General features: G+C 40.0%; 1 protein-coding gene and 1 long non-coding RNA gene across 12 annotated transcripts in view; one reads left to right on the top strand and one right to left on the bottom strand.

Moving 5' to 3' along the window:
* LOC310827398 overlaps positions 1–21,911 on the top strand; it is a 793,036-nt gene that overhangs the window by 126,081 nt on the left and 645,044 nt on the right. The gene's annotated exons all lie outside the window — the stretch shown is intronic.
* SSBP2 (single stranded DNA binding protein 2) overlaps positions 1–21,911 on the bottom strand; it is a 119,344-nt gene that overhangs the window by 33,555 nt on the left and 63,878 nt on the right. For 9 of the 11 annotated variants that reach the window (XM_083703299.1, XM_083703302.1, XM_083703304.1 and 6 more), the window contains one exon: positions 5,043–5,132. The exons of the other annotated variants lie outside the window; for them this stretch is intronic. In XM_083703299.1, the coding sequence (XP_083559425.1) occupies positions 5,043–5,132 (90 nt within the window). The remainder of the gene's footprint in view (positions 1–5,042; positions 5,133–21,911) is intronic. 11 annotated transcript variants of the gene reach the window in all.

The following is a 21,911-nucleotide window of genomic DNA, read 5'->3' as shown; positions in this document are numbered from 1 at the left end:
AATATTGCAGTATCACAGGTATTTTCAAGAGTTCTTTTTGAGAAAGTCCTTTGTTTAAAGGAAATTCCTCAAATGGCAAGGAGTTGACAATTTTGCTCAGCAGTGAGGAGCTGTTGCCCCTGCTGCTGCTGCTGCCTCCAATGTCGCTGTGACTAGCAATGACTTCTATTAATAACATTATGTGTTATTATGTAACCAATAAAGTTCTATACTGGAAGCATTGTGGCACTGCCTCCTGACACATGATGAGGTTATATCACTACCTGTCGTAAGCATAAGCAAATCCACATGTACCAAGAGAGCAAATCGGGAGACATGCACACACCGTGCAATGAGGCACAATTCCACTGCAGTTATTTCAAACACATGTTTCAAAAGGAACTTTTGATAGCATTTCAGGACAGACCTTCCCCACCCCCGAAGTCAAATAACAGACATGGGTTTTGAAATTGAGATAAATAGCTGGATGAGTAGTTTTTGTTTAGCCCAGTTCTGCCTTTTTCTATTTGTTTCTCTTTTTAAAAAAATATCCGTACAGAGCAATCCTACTCAGAAATAAAATCCATTGTGTTAAATGGGGCTTACTCCTGACTGTGTTTGGAATTATAACCCAAAGCTATTGAATAACCCATGAAACAGGCCTTATACTGCTAAGCATATACAATGTGGTTAGTACAACTACAAGATTCCCTTCCACAGGTGAAATTTAAGCAGTTTGCACCATGTGGTATTGAAGTGGAAGCTGCCAATATTCCTGGCCCCTGTGCTTCAGCACATACCTGTCAACATGAGGCTTGGAAGCACCAGGAAAGCACTAAATATAGAACCACTGGCTAGGGCAGCCATGTGGCAACATCACATACTGATTACACTTGATGCTCATTCACATATTACATATTAGCCAAAACTGAAAGCTTCTGTTTTGGTGGTGCCTGCTGTGGAGAATGATATTTAGATTCTGTACTGCATCCTACGGTCCAAAGTGTAGCATTCGCACATTGGCACAGACTGCCCCTTACGGCACAAATGGCAGACACATACTAGTTCACAACGTCCTAGACTCAAAGCCAATAGCACATATAGCAGGAGACTGCAATCCCTAATGCCTGAAAATGTTTCCTTCAATGATTCTTTTCCCCTCATGTGTTGAGCATCAGAACTATGAACTACTTGTGCAAGCTCAGCATCTCTAAAAATGATGGCCCCAGATGTCTCGCTTCTCCTGTGGCTCATTCCAGCTCATTTCTTCCTCTACTTTCCCCTCTCTTATAAATGCAGTTCAACACAAAGGTTCTCAATGGAACAGTCTCACACCCTTTTTCCATTTACAGATAGGTAGCCGTGTTGGTCTGCCATAGTCAAAACAAAAAAGTCAGTTGGTCTTTAAGGTGCTACTGGAATGAAATTTTTTTTGTTTCCCTTTTTCCATGAGTTTATGCTCTTGTGTATTAAGGTGGCAGGGATCCTGCACACAGGAAAAAATCTTCCTGCTACTGGTTGGTAAGAAGCAACCTTCTTGATTACGTGATCTTTATGTGGGAGGGAAAAGATAGATGAATGCTATCACTACTTTAAAGCCAGCACTATGTGTGTGGCTGCTTGTTCTTTGCTACCTATATATTTGTCACTATAGTCACATAGTGAGTCTTCAATAACTTCCTTCAGAAAGAATCCTAGTATGTCTTACTATTCAAGAAAGTAAAGAACATGGAAGTTGCAGTAAGTGGTTAGGAGAGTCTGTTAAGTGCCTAACACTTTAAGTTAGTAATAAAAAATAATAGCAATTAAGGATATGCAGTCTAAAAGTATTTGGCCAATTCTGTCCAACAGTTGGGTGTCATGATTCAAAGGTCACTTGTACAGCTCTGTATGCAAATATGCAAGCAATACACAAAGCAATGAGCACAACTAGTTATGTGAAATAGGAATCCACATGTGGAATAGCTATTTTCTTTGCATATGTTTGTGGAAATTTCAAACTGCACTCAAAATTAGCTCTGTATGCAGAAACCTGATGAGAATGTGTGCCGCAGAAACCTAAGATGCTGCCAAGATTTCTGCTACACACCTACAATTTAGGGCACAGTACAGACAGCACCGGTGGGACCTGTGCAAATTGAGAGGGAAGTTTAAAGAACATCCAACACTTCTGCAGCAACACATCACCAGGGAAGGTTGATAACTGTGAGCTACCTGCCACTGCAAAAAGTTTGTCCACCTTCTTATCGAACTTCTAAGGAATCCTAGGGTTCCCTGGAATACATTTCTGAAAACTACTTTCTATTCCCCCCCCCCAAAAAAAAATCAGGAGGTATTGCCTTTTGTCAGTCAGGGAGCTCAAAATAATTGTTGTTGTTGTTGTTGTTGTTGTTGTTGTTGTTATTGTTGTTGTTATCATTATTATTTACTTATACCCTGCCCATCTGGCTGGGTATCCCCGGCCACGCTGGGTGGCTTCCAACAGGAGATTAAAAATACATTAAAATAAAATACATGGTGACATCTCCTCTTTAACTATTCTGGAAACTTTGTTTTTGAACTAGCCTATTATTAAAATTGACTATCATAAGAGACCCAATGCGCTTTCCTGATGACCAATACTTTACTCGGCTTTATATAGCCCATCTGTTCTTTTATGTACCTTTCAGTGCCATTGGCATCTACCAGTTTCTTCAAAACAAACGAGGAAGAGAAGACGAGAGGGCTGGTGAACCCAAGGCTCACCACCAGTCATTCCTGCTCTCTTACATTATGCCAAATCATGGTTGAGTGTGATGTGTGAACCAGACGCATGTTCTGCATTGCATTTAGTTATGACGCCTTACCTAAGGTAAGATACTTTATTCAATGGAAAAAAAGTAGTGATGATTCAATTTCGAAAGCATTTAAGTGTAGCCTTCAATATGTTTGAATTAACTTCCAATTCGCTTTTAAAATCAGATCATTTAAAAATAATAAGGAAAGGAGGAGGGAGGTATTAACACCAAAGCAACAAAGACAGACATCTACAAGGTGCACTGAAAAAAGTGCTTTTATTAGGCCTCGTGCATTTTGAGTAGCATGGGCATTGCTAAAAAATTAAAATGCTATATATCTAGTTGAATAACTCCCATAAAACACTTTTTAAAGAATTGAAATCATCAAAATATATAAATATAATTAAACAATGCTAAAATCCACCCAACAGTGCAACTTTAAGTAAAAATAGCATAACCTATATAAAGATTAACTCTATTATCCAAAAAGGCCACCAGTCACAATCAACAACACAATTTTATAAACATACTTCAAACAACACCACTGAGACACTGAAAAAGTCACCAAAAAGGCAGCTGAAACCTCAAAACTATAATCCTTGCCATCTATCTCATACAAATTGCACTGGTAGAAACATAACCTCCTGGTGTTAAATTTCAACAATCTGTATCTAATAGAGAAAAGCTCCCTTCTATGTTAGCCTTGTTCGTTGTTGCAATGTAATTCCCAAGAATAAGCCCAGAGTAGGTCTCTTTACTCCTGGGTAAGTGACCAACAATTTCACTGGTCTGTGTTACCAAATGCGGAAAAGTGGAGAGACAAAAGAATTGCTCTCAAATTGACAATATAATCCTCAAATCACTACAGTTTTTATACAAGGATGGAATTAATCCTTTTGCTTCAGTAAAAAACCTCAAGGGTCATAGGTTGTGGTTAAATGAACTGGATGGTATTATCAAGGATCTGAAGCATAACACAGAAAGGAAATCCCAAGGGGTAGACACAGGTGGAAAAAGAACAGAGGACAAACCTTTAAAAGACATGGGTCTGAATAACACAAGTTCTTTCCAGAGTACTGCAGTTTTACTTATGATAATTAGATAATTTTTACAAAACCTGCATAGTCATCCAAACTTGTCTTTATATTAATTTTTGATATTTAAAAAATAGTCTATCACTGAACGTTTTCAAATGGATATATAAGATCTAGTTTTTATAGTTCCCCGATAATCTGTCCACTTGAAACATCTAATAAAGCACACAGATTCAGCCCACTCCGGTGGCGGCATTTTCGTTGTTTTCACTTTTAGAAAAGAGATGGCATTTACCAGAATTGATGTTTTAATAGAAAATACTATTTTTAAATTTTTTAAAAATTTGTTCAATCATTTTTCTCTATCCTGGGAACAGTACACCACAGTTGCGGGCAGTTTCACAACTCCATCTCTGCTTGAAAAGGCTACAAGCCAATCAGCAGACTCTTTCTCAATATATGTTAGTGGTACTTCTCTCTGTGCTCATCAGACTGTTACAATAAGTAAACCAACACCTCTCTCTGACTTATACAATAGAACATTATATATATTATGGTGTACCCTGAATTATTATTGTGCTCTATGCCTGAAGTCAGAAATAGTCAATGAAGGCAGTACACTCCCATTAACTTGGTTTTCTAGTTTCTCTTTCAGAGAAGAAGCTTTCTGTAACTTGCTTCCTAACCTAATGTTTTTCTCACTTATCTTAACATAACTAATTAGTAGCAGGACTGCTGATATGAGAGCAGACCAAAAACACACCTATACACAGATTTACATAGCTACCTGTTAAAGAGTAGAAACAGCTTCCTAGAGTTTCAAACTGCTAGTTTGAATTCGCATTATTCTACTGTTCTTCCAAAACACTGCTAACCTACAATGTAGAAGTATAATGCTATTTCAGTTAGATGGATTCTAATTAGAAGACAATATTAAGTAACCAGTTCCTTATGTTAGTGTAGAAAATACCTCCCCAATTACATAATTAGACTAAGGGACTATTGCACATCTAATATTCTATAACAGTGAATATTACTGCACTGTTTCACAATTTCCAACTCCTGACATAAAACAGCTTAAAGCTTGCCTTTTATTGATCACTGAACCTGTCCTAATTCCCCATCCCACCCGCTATTGTTCTTAAATACTATGCATTTTATACAGAATTTGAAGTGATACGCTTTTCTGGCAGTGCCAAATAATGCTACCGACCCATTTCTAAGTCCTAAAATTCATAATTTGTCTGAATACCTGAAAAAAACCGGGTGGTACAGGACCTACTGGCATGCCATCTCCTGGGGGAATGTTTCCTAGCACTGGGCTGGGAGCTGCTGCAGCGCTCTGAAAAGAACAAAGGGAAAATAAACCTTTGTCATTGCACAATAGGCATAAAACCAAAATACTACTTTGACCACAGTGTGGCAAGGCAGAAAGGAATTCTCTGCATGACATTTTTCATAGTTTCCTCCATTTTTAATCATTAGCCCTCATTTTCAAAATACACAAGTGAAACTGTTAAGTTCAAACTTAAATTCCTTGACTAAATGGCTGCCTTACACTTGTACATGGAATAAGCTACGGATTTTTAAATCTTATTACTAATTTAGCTTAACAGAAGCCCAGTTCAACCATCTGTTTATATATGCTTTTACTACAACTCTGCCCAAAATTAAGCTTCTGTACAAAACAAGGAATAAGCATGGGACAGCCGAAGCAGTCAATATTCAAAGCAGGGCATGGCATTATGGGCAAGACCCAAACACAGTTAAGAACATTGCAGATTGAACCAGACACGATCTCTTTACATCCTGCTCTTTGCTTAAAAGCAGCTGCAATATGAGCTTGGTACCCATGCGGTACCAGTCTTTTCCCTACTGTGGCATAAAATAGCTTGGGGGGTTTAGCTTTTTGTGTCCCACAAGCATTATGGCCCTGGTCTACCTCAGGAGCCGTTGTGGCTACTTTTAGGCTAATTTAAAAGAGCCAGTGACCCAACTGAACTTGCATCATGCTGAATTTTGGTAAAGCAAGAACTAGGGTGGGGAAAATTAACACGCTGCACGGATAGGCAGGTGGAAGGGAGAAAATGAACCCTCCCTTTGTCTCCACTGTTTTCCACAGCCATTGTAAAGCAGTTTCACTATGTTTAAAAATTGAAATTCTGTCAGAATGAACATTTCTACACTTCAGTGCTGTATTTGTGGGGTATTCTGTTCTATTGGTAATAATGTTGTAAATATAACCTCATGGTGTTGAAAGTTTACCAAAAGCTTAAAAATAAGATTAGCTTACAAACAGATCAATATTTTCCCCATGCTTCTTGGGGGGGAAAGATGTTAATTTTTGAAACAAACAAAAGAAATTAGGTTTCCTAAGTGAAACAGAGGGTGAAATTAGCTACCTTTAGACATCCTTCAAACTGAGCAAATAGGAAATAAAGCTCCTGATGAAGAACAAGCAGGGATCCACTACAAAAATTATTATGCCTCCCGTTAGATTTAATTTCTAAAGTCTTCATCTGAACAGAACATTTTGTAATTGTGTGAGACTGAAGCAATGCAAAGACATCTGACAGCAAAATCCTATGAGCATAAAACTTAAGGAGATTTACTTTCATTTTATTAATGAATTGCTGAAATCTGCCCTATGGAATACAACTTATTCTAATTAATGTAACTGGCCACTGGATGTCACTTTTGCACCCTGTATGTAGAAGAACATTGCGAATTACATTTCCAAGTTTTTGACATAATGTCCAGCTTAAGAAAGTGTGCAGTGAAATTCCAAGAACATAAGAAACTAAATGTGATTAGGCTGGCATAAAGCATTTCTTCCCCCCCTCCAAGGTTAAACAAAAATGGGGCGGGGCAGGACTATAAGCTCAGGTTGTACAATGCTTGTTTATTTTTCAAGTTGAAAATTTGTCTACTAATTAGCAATTCAATCATTAAATTCTGCAACTCTTGCCAACTAAAGTGGTATGACAAGAAAAAGCACAGGCAAAACTGAATGCTATCTTTTGGCGTACAACGTATTTCAAACACTCATTGAATGCATTATAGTGGGTTCCTTAAAGAAATTTTGATACCAAAGCTTGCAAAATAGGCTGCAATACAATCATGCGTACCCAGATCAAGAAATATGAACTAAAAACTGTTTTGAACGTGCCTCAACAATACCTCCCAAAGTGGTCCTCTTTAGGCCATTTCAAGTATCATGTTCAGAGCTCATGGAAAGACCTTTTAAAATAGATCAGAGGTGAAGCTCCACGCAGATGCATTATGTGGCAACTGCAATGCTTTCTGTAACCCAGAGCTTAGATATGTTAGGTCTGGTTTATGGTTACAGCTTTGGAAAATCTGTGTGATACTGATTTCCATGGGCAGACATTTTACATGACTAATTTAAGAAATTAAACCAGCCTACAAGAAACTGAAAGTAAGAGACTCTTCTGATATATGGTTAATGAAACATTCCATATCAATCTTAATACAGCAGCACCAATTTGTAATCAGTAAGCCATTAAAACGCTCTTAAATTTCACAAAGGAAAATCTGAATGGAAGTGTCAACATTTCTTAATCTATCATAATCTTAGATTGAAAGATTGTCTGGTCAATGCTCTTCTTTTTGTGCTAAACACATACAAAACAAACATCATATGCCTCAAAGCCTTCTACTATGAGTAGCAGTACGAAACAACTTAAGCTTCTATTTGAAATTTTATGAGTTTCAAGGGGAAGGGGAAATAGTCATCTTTGTACAAAATCAATAATTGCAAAAAGAGCCCTAATTTTTATTGCTCAATGATTGTTTTGAACATTAAAGGCAGACGTTGCTGAGCTCATCACAATCCCCAAGAAAGCCACAGCTGTAATACAAAGGTCCTTGGAGAACAAGCTTCCTGAACTGCGTTATGGAAGAAGGTAACATGAATTAAAGCAAACGCAATCCATAGATTGCAGGATGAAAATAAACTTAAATGACTAAGGGGGCAATTAGCAAATGGTTTACTATGGAAGCAAGGGTTAGGTCTTGTTGGTTCTAGAAATATTTAAAGGTCTGCATCTGAGGTCTTGGCTGTGACTGCATTGCAAGATTGCATTATTCCCATTTTCAGGGAGAATGGACCCAGCTGGAGGGGTGGGATTAATGTCTCCTTTCACGCCAATAAATACCATGCTTTGCTTTAATCTTACCGCACTCTTAGTGGCAACATAAACCTGACACAGGTACCATCACATGGCTCTCAGTAGCAGATAATGCTGAGATCCAAGAAAATTTAGGAGGAAATAATAATTTAGGGCTTAGGAAAAATGGATATGGGGAGCTTGAACCCTTCCCACTCCACAGAGGTGGTTTTAGGGTAGTGTGACCCATATGGCCGCACTGGGCACCACATTGCAGGGGGTGCTACAGCAGTGCTGGAGAACGGAGTGCAAGATGCAAGGAAGAACTGAATTTTAGTTTCACACAAGGCGCTGCTGAAATCTGAGAGCCCAAATTCAGCCACTGCACTCCAGTGCCTGCTTTCTCTGCAAAACTGTGTTTACCTACCCTCACAAGTGGGTATTATTTCTAGTTAGAGAAAAATTGGGAGTGGTGCAAGTATTTCACACAGGTGAGAGTTTAAAGCTTGTCCTAGTCAGGGAGAAGGAATAGTAACTGTGTCTTAGCCTACATGAAGAAACCTAAAGTGAAATTGCTGATTGAATATGAAAACTGATGAGTGGAGTGCTGGTGATGTCCTGACCCAGGATGTTAAGTCTTTGCTCAAATCTGCACAATGGGGTGAGCTCCAGTTGATTTGTCCCAGTTCCTGCCAACCTAGTAGTTCAAAAGCATAGCAGCGAGAGGAGATAGATTGATGCCGCTGCGACGGGAAGGTAAACAGCATTTTTGTGCGCTCTGGCTTCCGTCACGGTGTTCCATTGCACCAGAAGTGGTTTAGTCATGCTGGCCACGTGACCCGGAAAAGCTGTCTGCGGACAAATGCCGGCTCCCTCGGCCTGAAAGCGGAGATGCGTGCTGCACCCCATAGTCAAATTTGACTGGACTTAACTGTCCAGGAGTCATTTACCTTTTTACCTTCTTTGTCAGGTTGGTGTTAAGGCCGAAACTCCTTGCAGGCTTGGGCAAAACAGTTCATGAGCTTCTGCAGAGCTTCCCCAGTGTCTGCAGCTCTGACAAAGACCAACATCCTGGGTCAGTACAGTGGTACCTCAGGTTACATAAGCTTCAGGTTACAGACGCTTCAGGTTACAGACTTCGCTAACCCAGGAATATTACCTCGGGTTAAGAACTTTGCTTCAGGATGAGAAGAGAAACTGTGCTCTGGCGGCGCGGCAGCAGCGGGAGGCCCCATTAGCTAAAGTGGTCTTCAGGTTAAGAACGGTTTCAGGTTAAGAACGGACCTCCGGAACGAATTAAGTTATTAACCCGAGGTACCACTGTACATCACTAGCACTCCATGCATCAACACTGGTAGTCACATGCTTGAGGTGGTAGATAATTTTGTCAACTTGGGTTCCACCACAACCAGCAACCTCTCCATTGACACTGAGCTAGACAAGCATATTGGCAAGGCAGCTATGGCAATGGCTCGCCTCTCCAAGAGAGTATGGGAGAATATGATCCAATGTCCAATACCAAGGTGAAGTTCTTCCACACTTTATGGAAGTGAGTCGTGGGTAACTCATAGCTGTCAGGAGCGATGCCTCAATGCCTTCCATATGCGCTACGTCAGGACAGAGTCTCAAAGTCACCCTACATGAGAGGAAGCATGGCTGTGCTGTTTGTATGCAATAGATTCTAGGTATGGCCCAGGTATCCATGCCAATGAAAAACAAGTAGGAAAAGTATAAACCTTTGGAATGTGTTCCTGCACGGGAGGAGCACATTTCTTTTATCCTGGCTACTTCCTTAAGGTGAGCAAAACAGAACAGCAGCACCACAGTAGGCTATCAACAGAGCAGAGTGAAATAGCTTTCTGTTCCTAAGCCATAAGCTACCACCTTCTTTATACAGTACATTATAACAGGAAAGAAAGCCAAATAAGAGATGAAGAAAATAACTAAGTAAGTATAAACCTATGCAGAAACATGGAACAAAAACGAGCCCTATCATATACAGAATCAGATCTAGTGGCTTCAGGAACTCGGCCTATTGGCTAGCTGAGAATCAATTATTTGCTCTGTGCTGTTTAATGCAAGCTTAATTACTTTAATTAACAAATGTAATTAAGTTAATTAATGTATTAAAGTTGCTATAATCCATGATTTGATTATGGACCAAGAAGTGTTGATTTTAATCTAGAAGCCCTACAAAGCTTTGGAACCTTGCATCTTAAAGGGATTCCGTTTTCTGCCACAGTGACCACATCAGTTTAAGTTGGGGAGACATTTGCCAATGTATTATTCAGTTGATGAAAGAGCTTGAATAGCTAAGGTCCACCTAAGTGTTTCTTTGCATTTCTGAGAAAGTTTCTAGCATTTTTGGACCAGACAACTCTAGACAGGTGGTGGCAGAAGTGAAGAAACTTGATTGTTAGTTTTGATAGACTTTAGATATTATCTATTTTAAGCTAGTCAACATTAGTGTGAAATATGCAAATATATATAATTGAAACCACACTTACACTCAGTGGAGTTTCAGCTGTGCTGGAGTTAGAGGGAGGAGCCTTTCCCCCTCAAAAAAAAAATCTCTCCTTCCCCCTGCAGCCTTTTGACAAGCTGTTCTTATCAGTTGGAGGCCCCTGCAGAGCAGTGTGTGGGTGATGCTGGAGGCTAGAAGGGGGAGGACAAAATAGCCACGCTACTAGTTCCTTGAACTGGCTCGGTAACATGCATGCAGTCAGTGCAGTTCTTTCAATATTGGTGTAATGTGTTCTGAGCAGGCTGTTCCACATCACATCTTAGCCACAGCATTCTGTACCTGCTGCAGCTTCCATACCAATTTTAGCCCACACAGTGCATTGCAGTAATCCAACCCTGAGGTTACCATTGCATGGATCATTGTGGCCAGACTATGCCTGTCCAGGAACAGCTGTTGAATACCTGCCAGAATTCGTAAAAGGTGCTGCTCGATAGGAAGGACACTTTTGCCTCCCTCAACAATGCTGGATCTAAGAGCTTCCCAAACTACCTGTCCTTTTATCAAGAGGGATACCGTACCACAAACAGGCAACTTGTCTTGTTCCCAGACAATGGAACTGCCCAACCATAGTGGCTTTGTCCTATCAGGTTGCAATTTCGGTTTACTGACCCTCATCCAGCCTAGCATAGCATCCTGGCACTATTCTAGGACCTGCGTAGACTCTCCTAACTCAGATATTACAGAGGAATAGAACCAAGTGCCATCAACATACTAGGGACACCTTACCCCTAATCTCCTAATGATTGCTTCCAATTACTTCACAGAGATAGTAAATAGCACTGGGGACAAGGCAGAACCCTGTGTACCCCACATGATCCCATTTAATTGCTAATAGCTGTTAACAACAGATAACTAATGATTCCTAAACTGACAGTTACTTGTTCTTTTAGAACTTGTAGACAAATGTGAAAGATGCAAGACTGTGTAGAAAAAATCCTGATATATGGCCTTAACAACATCATAATACGAAATATCATAAATATGAGAAACTGCAGGATTTAAAAGTAGTGTACCTTGCCATTCCATATAAAATAGTAAGCTGACTGAAATATAATTCATTCCTCAGGTTCCAAGAGTGCAGTATAAAAAGAACGGGCATTTAAGATTGTAGAATAGTCATTATTTTATTTGGAAATGACTTATGGAAAATACTCCCCTATTATTTATGTAGATACCTTTCTTAACCTCGACACATGAAGCATCACTGGGGAAGAGAAAAAACCCTGTGGAAACAATCAGCAGTAACTAATATATATGGCAATTGTATTGTCCAACAGGAATGGAGTACTGCTCATAATGAAGATCTCACCATAGTAAAGTAAGTTCACATATATATCTGGATCTGTTTGCTGATGTTGTCTCAACCCAATTTTAAGACATTCCATTCTCCCACATTCCTCCAGATTCTGCAGGGTATACCGATGTTTACTATAGTATCTTGTTGGAGTTGGGAGGGGCTGCCATAGCGAGGAGGGAGCAGGTAGGTCAGCTTCCACAAACTTCACTAGATGTGGTAAACTCTGGATCCAAACCATTGACTGCAGTGTCTAAAGTAACATAAAATGTTTCGGCACAACTTGAAATATTATGCTAATGCATCCCATCTTCAGACATCAGCATAAGAACTTAAATTGGTAGCCATCAGGGATATCCCCAACAAATACTGTAAGAGAGTAGAGGTTCCTCAGCATTTGTCTCTCTCCTTCTCTCCCTCTTAGCAATGGATTTCTTAAGTAAAAAATTAGGAACAGGCCAGAGCATCTTTCCTGCATTTCTCAGAACTGCTGCTACAGTTTCTGTTGTGGCAGCTACAGCAGATTTACAGAATCAGTGTGGTACTCTTTAATATTAAGATGCCATTACTTAGAGCAATGTAGTGAGCAGAGGTAAAGTATTTCATTTGCATTGAAATATCACATAGGTCCAATTCACACAGCTAAATTCACCATGCTATTATAAACTGTGTATAACAGGAGTAAGTGAGCATAGGATTGCAGCCTGGGAGTATTACACTTGTCAAGTTTATGGCACTGATATGTTAAAGTATTTAAAGACCTTTAGTGCTACAGTTTAAAAATGAGGTACAGTTACACTACAAATAAATACATCCTTCCCAGAATTAACACTTAACTTCCTGCCCTCTAGTTCTTTTGAGATCAAAATTGCTTCTATCTGCTGGAAACTACAATACTCACAGCAATATTTTCCTCCATGCTGAACCTCTACAACATAACTACTGAATAGCTTCCATTTAACTTACAATGACCTTCTGGAAGGACTCCCCTCAATATTTTAATGGAGTTTTATTGCAATGAATGGCTTTCATTTTGAACATTATAATATTCTTTTTGATATATTTTATGAAAAACGCTAAAAAATATATTTGTGGCTAAACATAAACACCTTACCTGTTAAGAAACAAAAATGCATTCAGATACATAGCCTTGCACTGTTCGTGGGAAGAATTTAACATTTAGTAACATTCTAGACCCCTTCATGGATCACTGCCTTGCCGTGGCGAAGGGGCTTGAAGAACTCAGAGAAGCTATGAACTATGCCGAGCAGGGCACCCAAGATGAACAGGTCATAGTGGAGAGTTTTGACCAAACGTGATCCACCTGGAGGAGGAACCGGCAAGCCACTCCAGTATCCCTGCCAAGAAAACTCCATGGACAAAGACAACAGGAATATAAAAGTTATGATGCTGGAAGATGAGCCCCTCAGGTCGGAAGGCGTCCAACATGCTACTGGGGAAGAGCGGAGGACAAGTACAAGTAGATCCAGAGCTGATGAAGCGGCTGGGCTAAAGCCGAAAGGACGTTCAGTTGCGGATATGCCTGGAAGCGAAAGGAAAGTCCAATGCTGTAAAGAAAAATATTGCATAGGAACCTGGAATGTAAGAACCATGAACCTGGGTAAGTTGGATGTGGTCAAAAATGAGATGGCAAGAATAAATATTGACATTCTGGGCATCAGTGAGCTAAAATGGACGGGAATGGGCGAATTCAGTTCGGATGACCATCATATCTACTACTGTGGGCAAGAAACCCGCAAAAGAAATGGAGTGGCCCTCATAGTCAACAAAAGAGTTGCGAAAGCAGTACTGGGATGCAATCTCAAAAATGATAGAATGATCTCGATACGAATCCAAGGCAGACCTTTTAACATCACAGTAATCCAAGTTTATGCACCAACTACTGGTGCAGAAGAAACTGAAATTGACCAATTCTATGAAGACTTACAACACCTTATAGAAGTGACACCAAAGAAGGATGTTCTTCTCATTATAGGAGATTGGAATGCTAAAGTAGGGAACCAAGAGATAAAAGGAACAACTGGCAAGTTTGGCCTTGGAGAGCTAAATGAAGCAGGGCAAAGGCTAATAGAGTTCTGTCAAGAGAACAAGCTGGTCATCACAAACACACTTTTCCAACAACACAAGAGACGACTCTACACGTGGACATCACCAGATGGGCAGCATCGAAATCAGATTGATTATATTCTCTGCAGCCAAAGATGGAGAAGCTCGATACAGTCAGCAAAAACAAGACCTGGAGCTGACTGTGGCTCAGATCATCAGCTTCTTATAGCAAAATTCAAGCTTAAACTGAAGAAAGTAGGAAAAACCACCGGGCCGGTAAGATACAATCTGAATCAAATCCCTTATGAATACACAGTGGAAGTGAGGAACAGGTTTAAGGATTTAGATTTGGTGGACAGAGTGCCTGAAGAACTATGGATGGAGGCTCGTAACATTATACAGGAGGCAGCAACTAAAACCATCCCAATGAAAAGGAAATGCAAGAAAGCAAAGTGGCTGTCCAACGAGGCCTTACAAATAGCGGGGGAGAGAAGGCAAGCAAAATGCGAGGGAGATGGAGAAAGATACAGGAAATTGAATGCAGATTTCCAAAAAATAGCAAGAAGAGATAAGAGGGCCTTCTTAAATGAGCAATGCAAAGAAATAGAGGAAAACAACAGAATGGGAAGAACCAGAGATCTGTTCAAGAAAATTGGAGATATGAAAGGAACATTTCGTTCAAAGATTACCATAATAAAGGACAAAAGTGGTAAGGACCTAACAGAAGCAGAAGACATCAAGAAGAGGTGGCAAGAATACACAGAGGAATTATACCAGAAATATATGGATGTCTCGTACACTCCAGGTAGTGGGGTTGCTGACCTTGAGCCAGACATCCTGGAGAGTGAAGTCAAATGGGCCTTAGAAAGCACTGCAAATAACAAGGCCAGTGGAAGTGATGGTATTCCAGCTGAACTATTTAAAATTTTAAAAGATGATGCTGTTAAGGTGCTACACTCAATATGCCAGCAAGTTTGGAAAACTCAGCAGTGGCCAGAGGATTGGAGAAGATCAGTCTACATCCCAATCCCAAAGAAGGGCAGTGCCAAAGAATGCTCCAACTACCGCACAATTTCACTCATTTCACACGCTAGCAAGGTTATGCTTAAAATTCTACAAGGAAGGCTCAAGCAGTATGTGGACCGAGAACTCCCAGAAGTGCAAGCTGGATTTAGAAGAGGCAGAGGAACTAGAGACCAAATTGCAAACATGCGCTGGATTATGGAGAAAGCTAGAGAGTTCCAGAAAGACATCTACTTCTGCTTCATTGACTATGCAAAAGCCTTTGACTGTGTCGACCACAGCAAACTATGGCAAGCTCTTAAAGAAATGGGAGTGCCTGATCACCTCATCTGTCTCCTGAGAAATCTCTATGTGGGACAAGAAGCTACAGTTAGAACTGGATATGGAACAACTGATTGGTTCAAAATTGGGAAAGGAGTACGACAAGGCTGTATATTGTCTCCCTGCTTATTTAACTTATATGCAGAATTCATCATGCGAAAGGCTGGGCTGGATGAATCCGAAGTCGGAATTAAGATTGCCGGAAGAAATATCAACAACCTCAGATATGCAGATGACACAACATTGATGGCAGAAAGTGAGGAGGAATTAAAGAACCTTTTATTGAGGGTGAAAGAGGAGAGCGCAAAATATGGTCTGAAGCTTAACATCAAAAAAACGAAGATCATGGCCACTGGTCCCATCACCTCCTGGCAAATAGAAGGAGAAGAAATGGAGGCAGTGAGAGATTTTACTTTCTTGGGCTCCATGATTATTGCAGATGGTGACAGCAGCCACGAAATTAAGAGACGCCTGCTTCTTGGGAGGAAAGCAATGACAAACCTAGACAGCATCTTAAAAAGTAGAGACATCACCTTGCCAACAAAGGTCCGTATAGTAAAAGCTATGGTTTTCCCAGTAGTGATGTATGGAAGTGAGAGCTGGACCATAAAGAAGGCTGATCGCCGAAGAATTGATGCTTTTGAATTATGGTGCTGGAGGAGACTCTTGAGAGTCCCATGGACTGCAAGAAGAACAAACCGATCCATTCTTAAGGAAATCAGCCCTGAGTGCTCACTGGAAGGACAGATCGTGAAGCTGAGGCTCCAATACTTTGGCCACCTCATGAGAAGAGAAGACTCCCTGGAAAAGACCCTGATGTTGGGAAAGATGGAGGGCAGAAGGAGAAGGGGGCGACAGAGGATGAGATGGTTGGATAGTGTCTTCGAAGCTACAAACATGAGTCTGACCAAACTGCGGGAGGCAATGGAAGACAGAAGTGCCTGGCGTGCTCTGGTCCATGGGGTCACGAAGAGTCGGACACGACTAAACGACTAAACAACAACAACAAACATTCTAGAAAAAAAGCAGGTGGGGGAACAGAATTAAGTTCCTTTTGCTGCAAGAGAGGGTAATCAGGCTTACACGAGTTATAGATGCCTCTGGCAGGGAGATGGAGCCAAGCTTGTTTTAGTAACTCTTTCTTGCTTGTGGCAGTTTCATTTATTTATTTTAAAGTCATCATTATGAGCACACTGATGTACATGGGGGGTGGGGTGGGAGAATAAATCGCATGTTAAAAAATTATTTATTTTTTGCTTACCTGTAATTTCCTATTTTCTGATGAGGCGGTCATCATATCAGAGTAGTATCTACTCAAAACTACAGAGTCAGATTTCTAGGCTCTGAAAAGAGGCTACCCTACTTCCCAGGCTAAGCCCAGCAAGCTAGGGTCCATAAATTAGATTGAATTTATGGTTACATTTTGAAATAAACACTTGGAGGAAAGTAAGAGGACATATTGGGAGTTCATATTTACTAGTAACCTAGATCTCAGAATTGCGCTGTCTGGTTCAGAAGGCATGGAGGGCATTCACTGCTACCTTACAGAATGGGGATTTACAGAAGAACACCCCCACCCCACCCCCACACAAGGCACCAGGAACCAACAGCAATAATATATGGGGTCACAAAATGTAATGTCACCCATATGGAGTAGTGACAGACTGCAAGATACTGGATCATGCCCTTCTTTATTAAGCTGCATTGATATAAAATGATGATTACAATGAGATCTCTTAAAATTATCACAGTTAAATGTAAATGTTTGACTTTTCATGTTCTAGTGGCATTTCATCTTTTTATTCTGTGTTATAGAAGCTATCATATTAACTTCTAAAATTTTAAAATTATGAGATCAAGGAAAAGCGTCTCCATGTTATATTCACCTTGCTCCTAAGATCAAAATGTAAGATGATCAGAAATAATAGGCTAGTTTTACATCTGAAAGTTAAACAAAAAGACTCACAATCCTAATGAAACAGAATTCAGGAACTTTAGCAATATCCATGAACATCAAGGAACATACCAGATTTAAGCAACAAAGTTGCATTTTAGTTTTCAGAAAAGCTGCTTGTCTGTGAAGTTACAGGGAACCAGGCAGAGGGCCTTCTCAGTAGTGGTGCCTGCCCTGTGGAAGGCCCTCCCATCAGATGTCAAGGAAATACAGTGGTACCTTAGGTTAAGAACTTAATTCGTTCTGGAGGTCTGTTCTTAACCTGAAACTGTTCTTAACCTGAAGCACCACTTTAGCTAATGGGGCCTCCTGCTGCCACCGCGCCACCGCCATGCGATTTCTGTTCTCATCCTGAAGCAAAGTTCTTAACCCAAGGTACTATTTGTTGGTTAGCGGAGTCTGTAACCTGAAGCGTCTGTAACCCGAGTTACCACTGTAAGCAACTATCTTACTTTTAAAAGACATCTGAAGGCAGCCCTATTTAGAGAAGTTTTTAATGTTTAATGCTATATTGTGTTTTTAACATTTGGTTGGGAGTCGTCCAGAGTGGCTGGGGAAACCCAGCCAGATGCATGGGGTATAATAATACATTGTTGTGGTGGTGGTGGTGGTTTATCATCATCATCATCATCTTCATCATCATCATGGACAGCAAGCCAAGCTGTCATTATGAAAGGCAAGCCTAACTGACAAATTTCTTAATAATATGGTCTAATGGTTTTCTTTACTTATACTCTAATCACCTGAGGATGTCTACATAGGTTTTGCCCATCAATTACTAGAGCTACGTTTAACAGCATAAAACTTGATTCAGTAGCAGCATGTATATGATAAAAACAGGGTGCACCAATAAATATCACAGTGCAATATAACAAAATGCTCATATTTGAACCTGTCATAGACATTTGTCATAATTCTGTGGGTGATGAAGAAACAGACTTTCCCCATGTTCACTTGTAATGGGATACTTTCAAAAATCTTTAAAAACAAATATAGAAGATTAAGTCCCTGGAAATTGATGGCCACCTGGAAGTCTTCTCCAAGTTATGAAATATACTAATATGCTGTTCTACAGAAAGAGAATAACTAATTACTCTTACTTAAAATAATAATTTAGGAATTCACCGCCCATCATGTCAGACTCAGGATGACCCGCAGAAAGGAACTTGGTATCCCAGAAGGATTACTCAAAATTCCACACTCATATACGTTTGTTAGAGAAGTTTACTAATTTAACTTCCAAACAATCATGTCATTCGCTTAATACTATATCCCAAGAGTGGTTATCTGTAGGGGTTCATTTTCCTTAGAGAATTAATTATTATCACAGGTTTTGTAACACTAAGCACATTCTAGCTATAATTAGAACTTCCAAATTTTATGCATCAACATTTTTACATTTTTAACTGCCACTGAAGACTTGAATATTCACTACTTACATCTTATGAGGTAGTTTCATTATTTATTTCAAGCAACAATTTCTTAAGAGAAGATGAAGTGCTCAAGAACCTATTTAGCTTTGGAATCGTATTGTATCATTTAAAGTTTAATTGATTCCCAGGTTTCATTAGATGAAAAAACACTTTTATCACCATATATTAAGGACCAAAAGCACGGCAGCATAATTAAGATCTTATATGGGAAAAGAAAGAGTAAGACCCAATGTGGCAGAGTGTTCTAGTGTGTTGAGACCTGGGCTGAAGTTAATAGCCATAAAACCCACTGGGTAATCTAGGGCCAGTCACTATCTCTCAGTTTAATCTACCACACAAGGCTATTGCAACAATAAAAATGACTTGGATGTGGGGAGACCAGGTTCTATGTCATCCTGAACTCCTTAGAATCAACATAAAATAATAATTACAGATAAAAATCATTGCTCCATTTGCTTTAAAGCCAATGGGATACTTGATATGCATGCACCATTAAGACAAAAAGATTAACTGAACCACCAGTAGGATTTCTAATTAATATTAATTAATTAATTAAATTTCTATCTCTCCCTTCTTCTCAAAGTAGCTCAGGTCAGCAGACAGGTGACAAACAAACATACCTATCCTAAAAACAATTCCAATACAGATGCAGATTGGGAAAGCTCTCATCTTAAAAGGCTTGCTGAAAGAAGGAAGTCTTTAGTAGGGCTGAAAAGACAACAGAAACAGTGCCTACCTAATCTTCAAGGGGAGGAAATTCCAAATGGTAGCTGCCACAACATTAAAGGTCTTAGTCCTACAGGTATATTGAGCAAAATGTAACTCCTGCAGATAAGGTGTCTACAGGAGGCCCTCACCTACAGAGAGAAGTGATCAATTAGGTTTATAAGGGATAAGATATTCTTATATATGATTCTAACTGTAGGATTCAAGTACAAGTGAGCACAAAATATAGGTCACCATTCTACTTTGTTAACTCTGACAGATGTCAGCACCAAGAATTATGCTCATATTAAATCAGATTGGTGCTATATACTACAGAAATAGTTTGTGGTTACCACAACTGCCTTGTCTCAGCTAGCCAAACATATATGGTCAACTCTGCAAGGCTGAAAGTGGATCTAACAGTGGTCTGTTGCAATAACATAATGTGCTGAATCAAGACTGCATGAGTACACTAATGCAAGAATTGTGCTGCTATAGCTGAACCATGCAAGGCCTTGTTCAAGTTAGACATGGGCAGAGAGATTACTTGACCACTTGACCACTTCAAACTGCAGAAGTGGTGCTGCTACAAGTGCCACATAATGCTCATTCCACAGCTGTAAGAAGTCAATCTTTTAGTGTGGCAGCACCTATGCGCTAGAACTTCCTGCCTTTTCACATCAGACAGACACCTTCACTGTACTCTGTCTGGCACCTGCCTAAAAGATTTTTGTTTTGGCAAGCCTTATCAAGACGTGTATTTTAATCTGTTTTTAACTTATTGTTCATTTTAATGAGTTCTGAATGTTTTGTTAAGTATCTATTTCGTTGATACTGTGGGGTTTGTTTGCAAACTGCTTTGAGGTTTTATTATAATCAAGCAGTATATAAAACTTGTTGATTAATAGTGTGGGAACAAACTCTGAACAGCATTATTTCATCTGTATCAAGAGGCCAGTGATATTCCTTTACAATAATGTGACTGCTGCTAACTCAAAGAGCAGTCAGTGATAAATATACATATGACAATGCTTTGCCACATACTGAGATTTTCCTACACTGCCTCTCCAACATGATTGTAGAAACTGGGTGTGTGTGTGTGTATTGTGTGTGTAAAAAGGTAAAGGTAAAGGACCCTGGGGCTGTGGTGCTCATCTCGCTTTACTGGCCGAGGGAGCCGACGTTTGTCCACAGAGTTTTTCCAGGTCAGTTTTTCTGGGTCATGACTAAGCCACTTCTGGCGAAATCAGAGCAGTGCACGGAAACGCCATTTACCTTCCCGCCAGAGCAGTACCTATTTATCTACTTGCACTTTGATGTGCTTTCGAACTGCTAGGTTGGCAGAAGCTGGGACTGAGCAACGGTAGCTCACAACGTCGTGGGGATTCGAACCGCCAAACTTCTGATTGGCAAGCCCTAGGCTCAGTGGTCTAGACCACAGCGCCACCCGCATCTCTGTTTGACTGTAAATGCAAAGTGCTGAATGGAGTGCTTACAGAAGAAACAATTCCTATTACACTGAAAGTGACGTGGCAATAGAAAACCATGGGTGAGATGTAAGGCCCCAGAAACAAGGACCTAGTACAGAGCATACATAAAGCCTCAGCTCTGCTGCTGCAGACCTTACATCCCATGTGATGGGCATTGCCAGAAAGTTATCACTGCACAAAAGTTTAGGACTATGCTCTTTATTAATTTGCACCACATATTTCTATACAGGAAATCTGTCTAGTATAAAATAAGTCTCCATTGACAGAAGCAACTTTATCAGACAGCATTCAACATGAGACTCTTAATCTCAGGGTCACAGATTTGAGCCCTACGTTGGGCAGAAGAGTCCTACATTGCAGAGGGTTGGACTAAATGACCCCCACAGTCCCTTCCAACTCTACAGTTCTATGATACTATTACTCTTCATGTCAGTCAACTACTTTCCTTTGGTTTCCATGCCATTAAATATACACCCCGAATGTCTAGAATCTCTAGTCATTAGGGAGTCAAGTTGTTTTCTCTGAAAAAATTCAGAAGGTTCCAAAGGGATAACACTACGTTCCCAGATGAGGAGTATTCTGTTTTGAAGCAGAGAGGAGATGGCAACATAGTGAGCATCAGGTAACATTTGTTGATTACAAGTTATGTAAGAAAGAAATGTTAGTTGACATCAATAATTTTTACTTTTGGATCAACTGGAAGCTTGAACACTTCTAAGTGTTACTTTTTGGATATGCAGCATTCAAATTAAAGATGCACAAATGACCCAATTACTTTACTTCTGTAACCTCCCTGAACCTTAGCAGCAGCAAGGATTTATTTACGCTGCTGACCTATATGGTTCACCATTAAAGGACCTTTAAAAAGAAGCAACGGACCTGATTTTAAAGAAGCATGAATATAATCCATGTAAGCAGGCCATCAAGATCCATATATGTATTATTCTGGAGTAGTGGATGCATTTTCAATTTTTGGGGGGGTGATATTTAGCTATGTTTTACTCAGAGTAGATGCACTGAAATTAATGAGAATGACAAAGTTAGGTCTCCCCTTCTCCACACCCTTCCCCACCCATACGATGGCTACTGAAGCATCCCTCAATCAAGATGGCAGATCAGGGATAGGAAACAAGTGACCCTCCAGTTGTTGCTGGGCTCCGCTCCCACCATCCATGACTAC

The sequence above is a fragment of the Podarcis gaigeae genome (genome assembly GCF_964106915.1).
Source record: "Podarcis gaigeae genome assembly, chromosome: 11".
Lineage (NCBI taxonomy): Eukaryota > Metazoa > Chordata > Lepidosauria > Squamata > Lacertidae > Podarcis > Podarcis gaigeae.
Note: the sequence above shows the minus strand (reverse complement) of the source record. Positions and strands in the feature narration are given on the sequence as shown.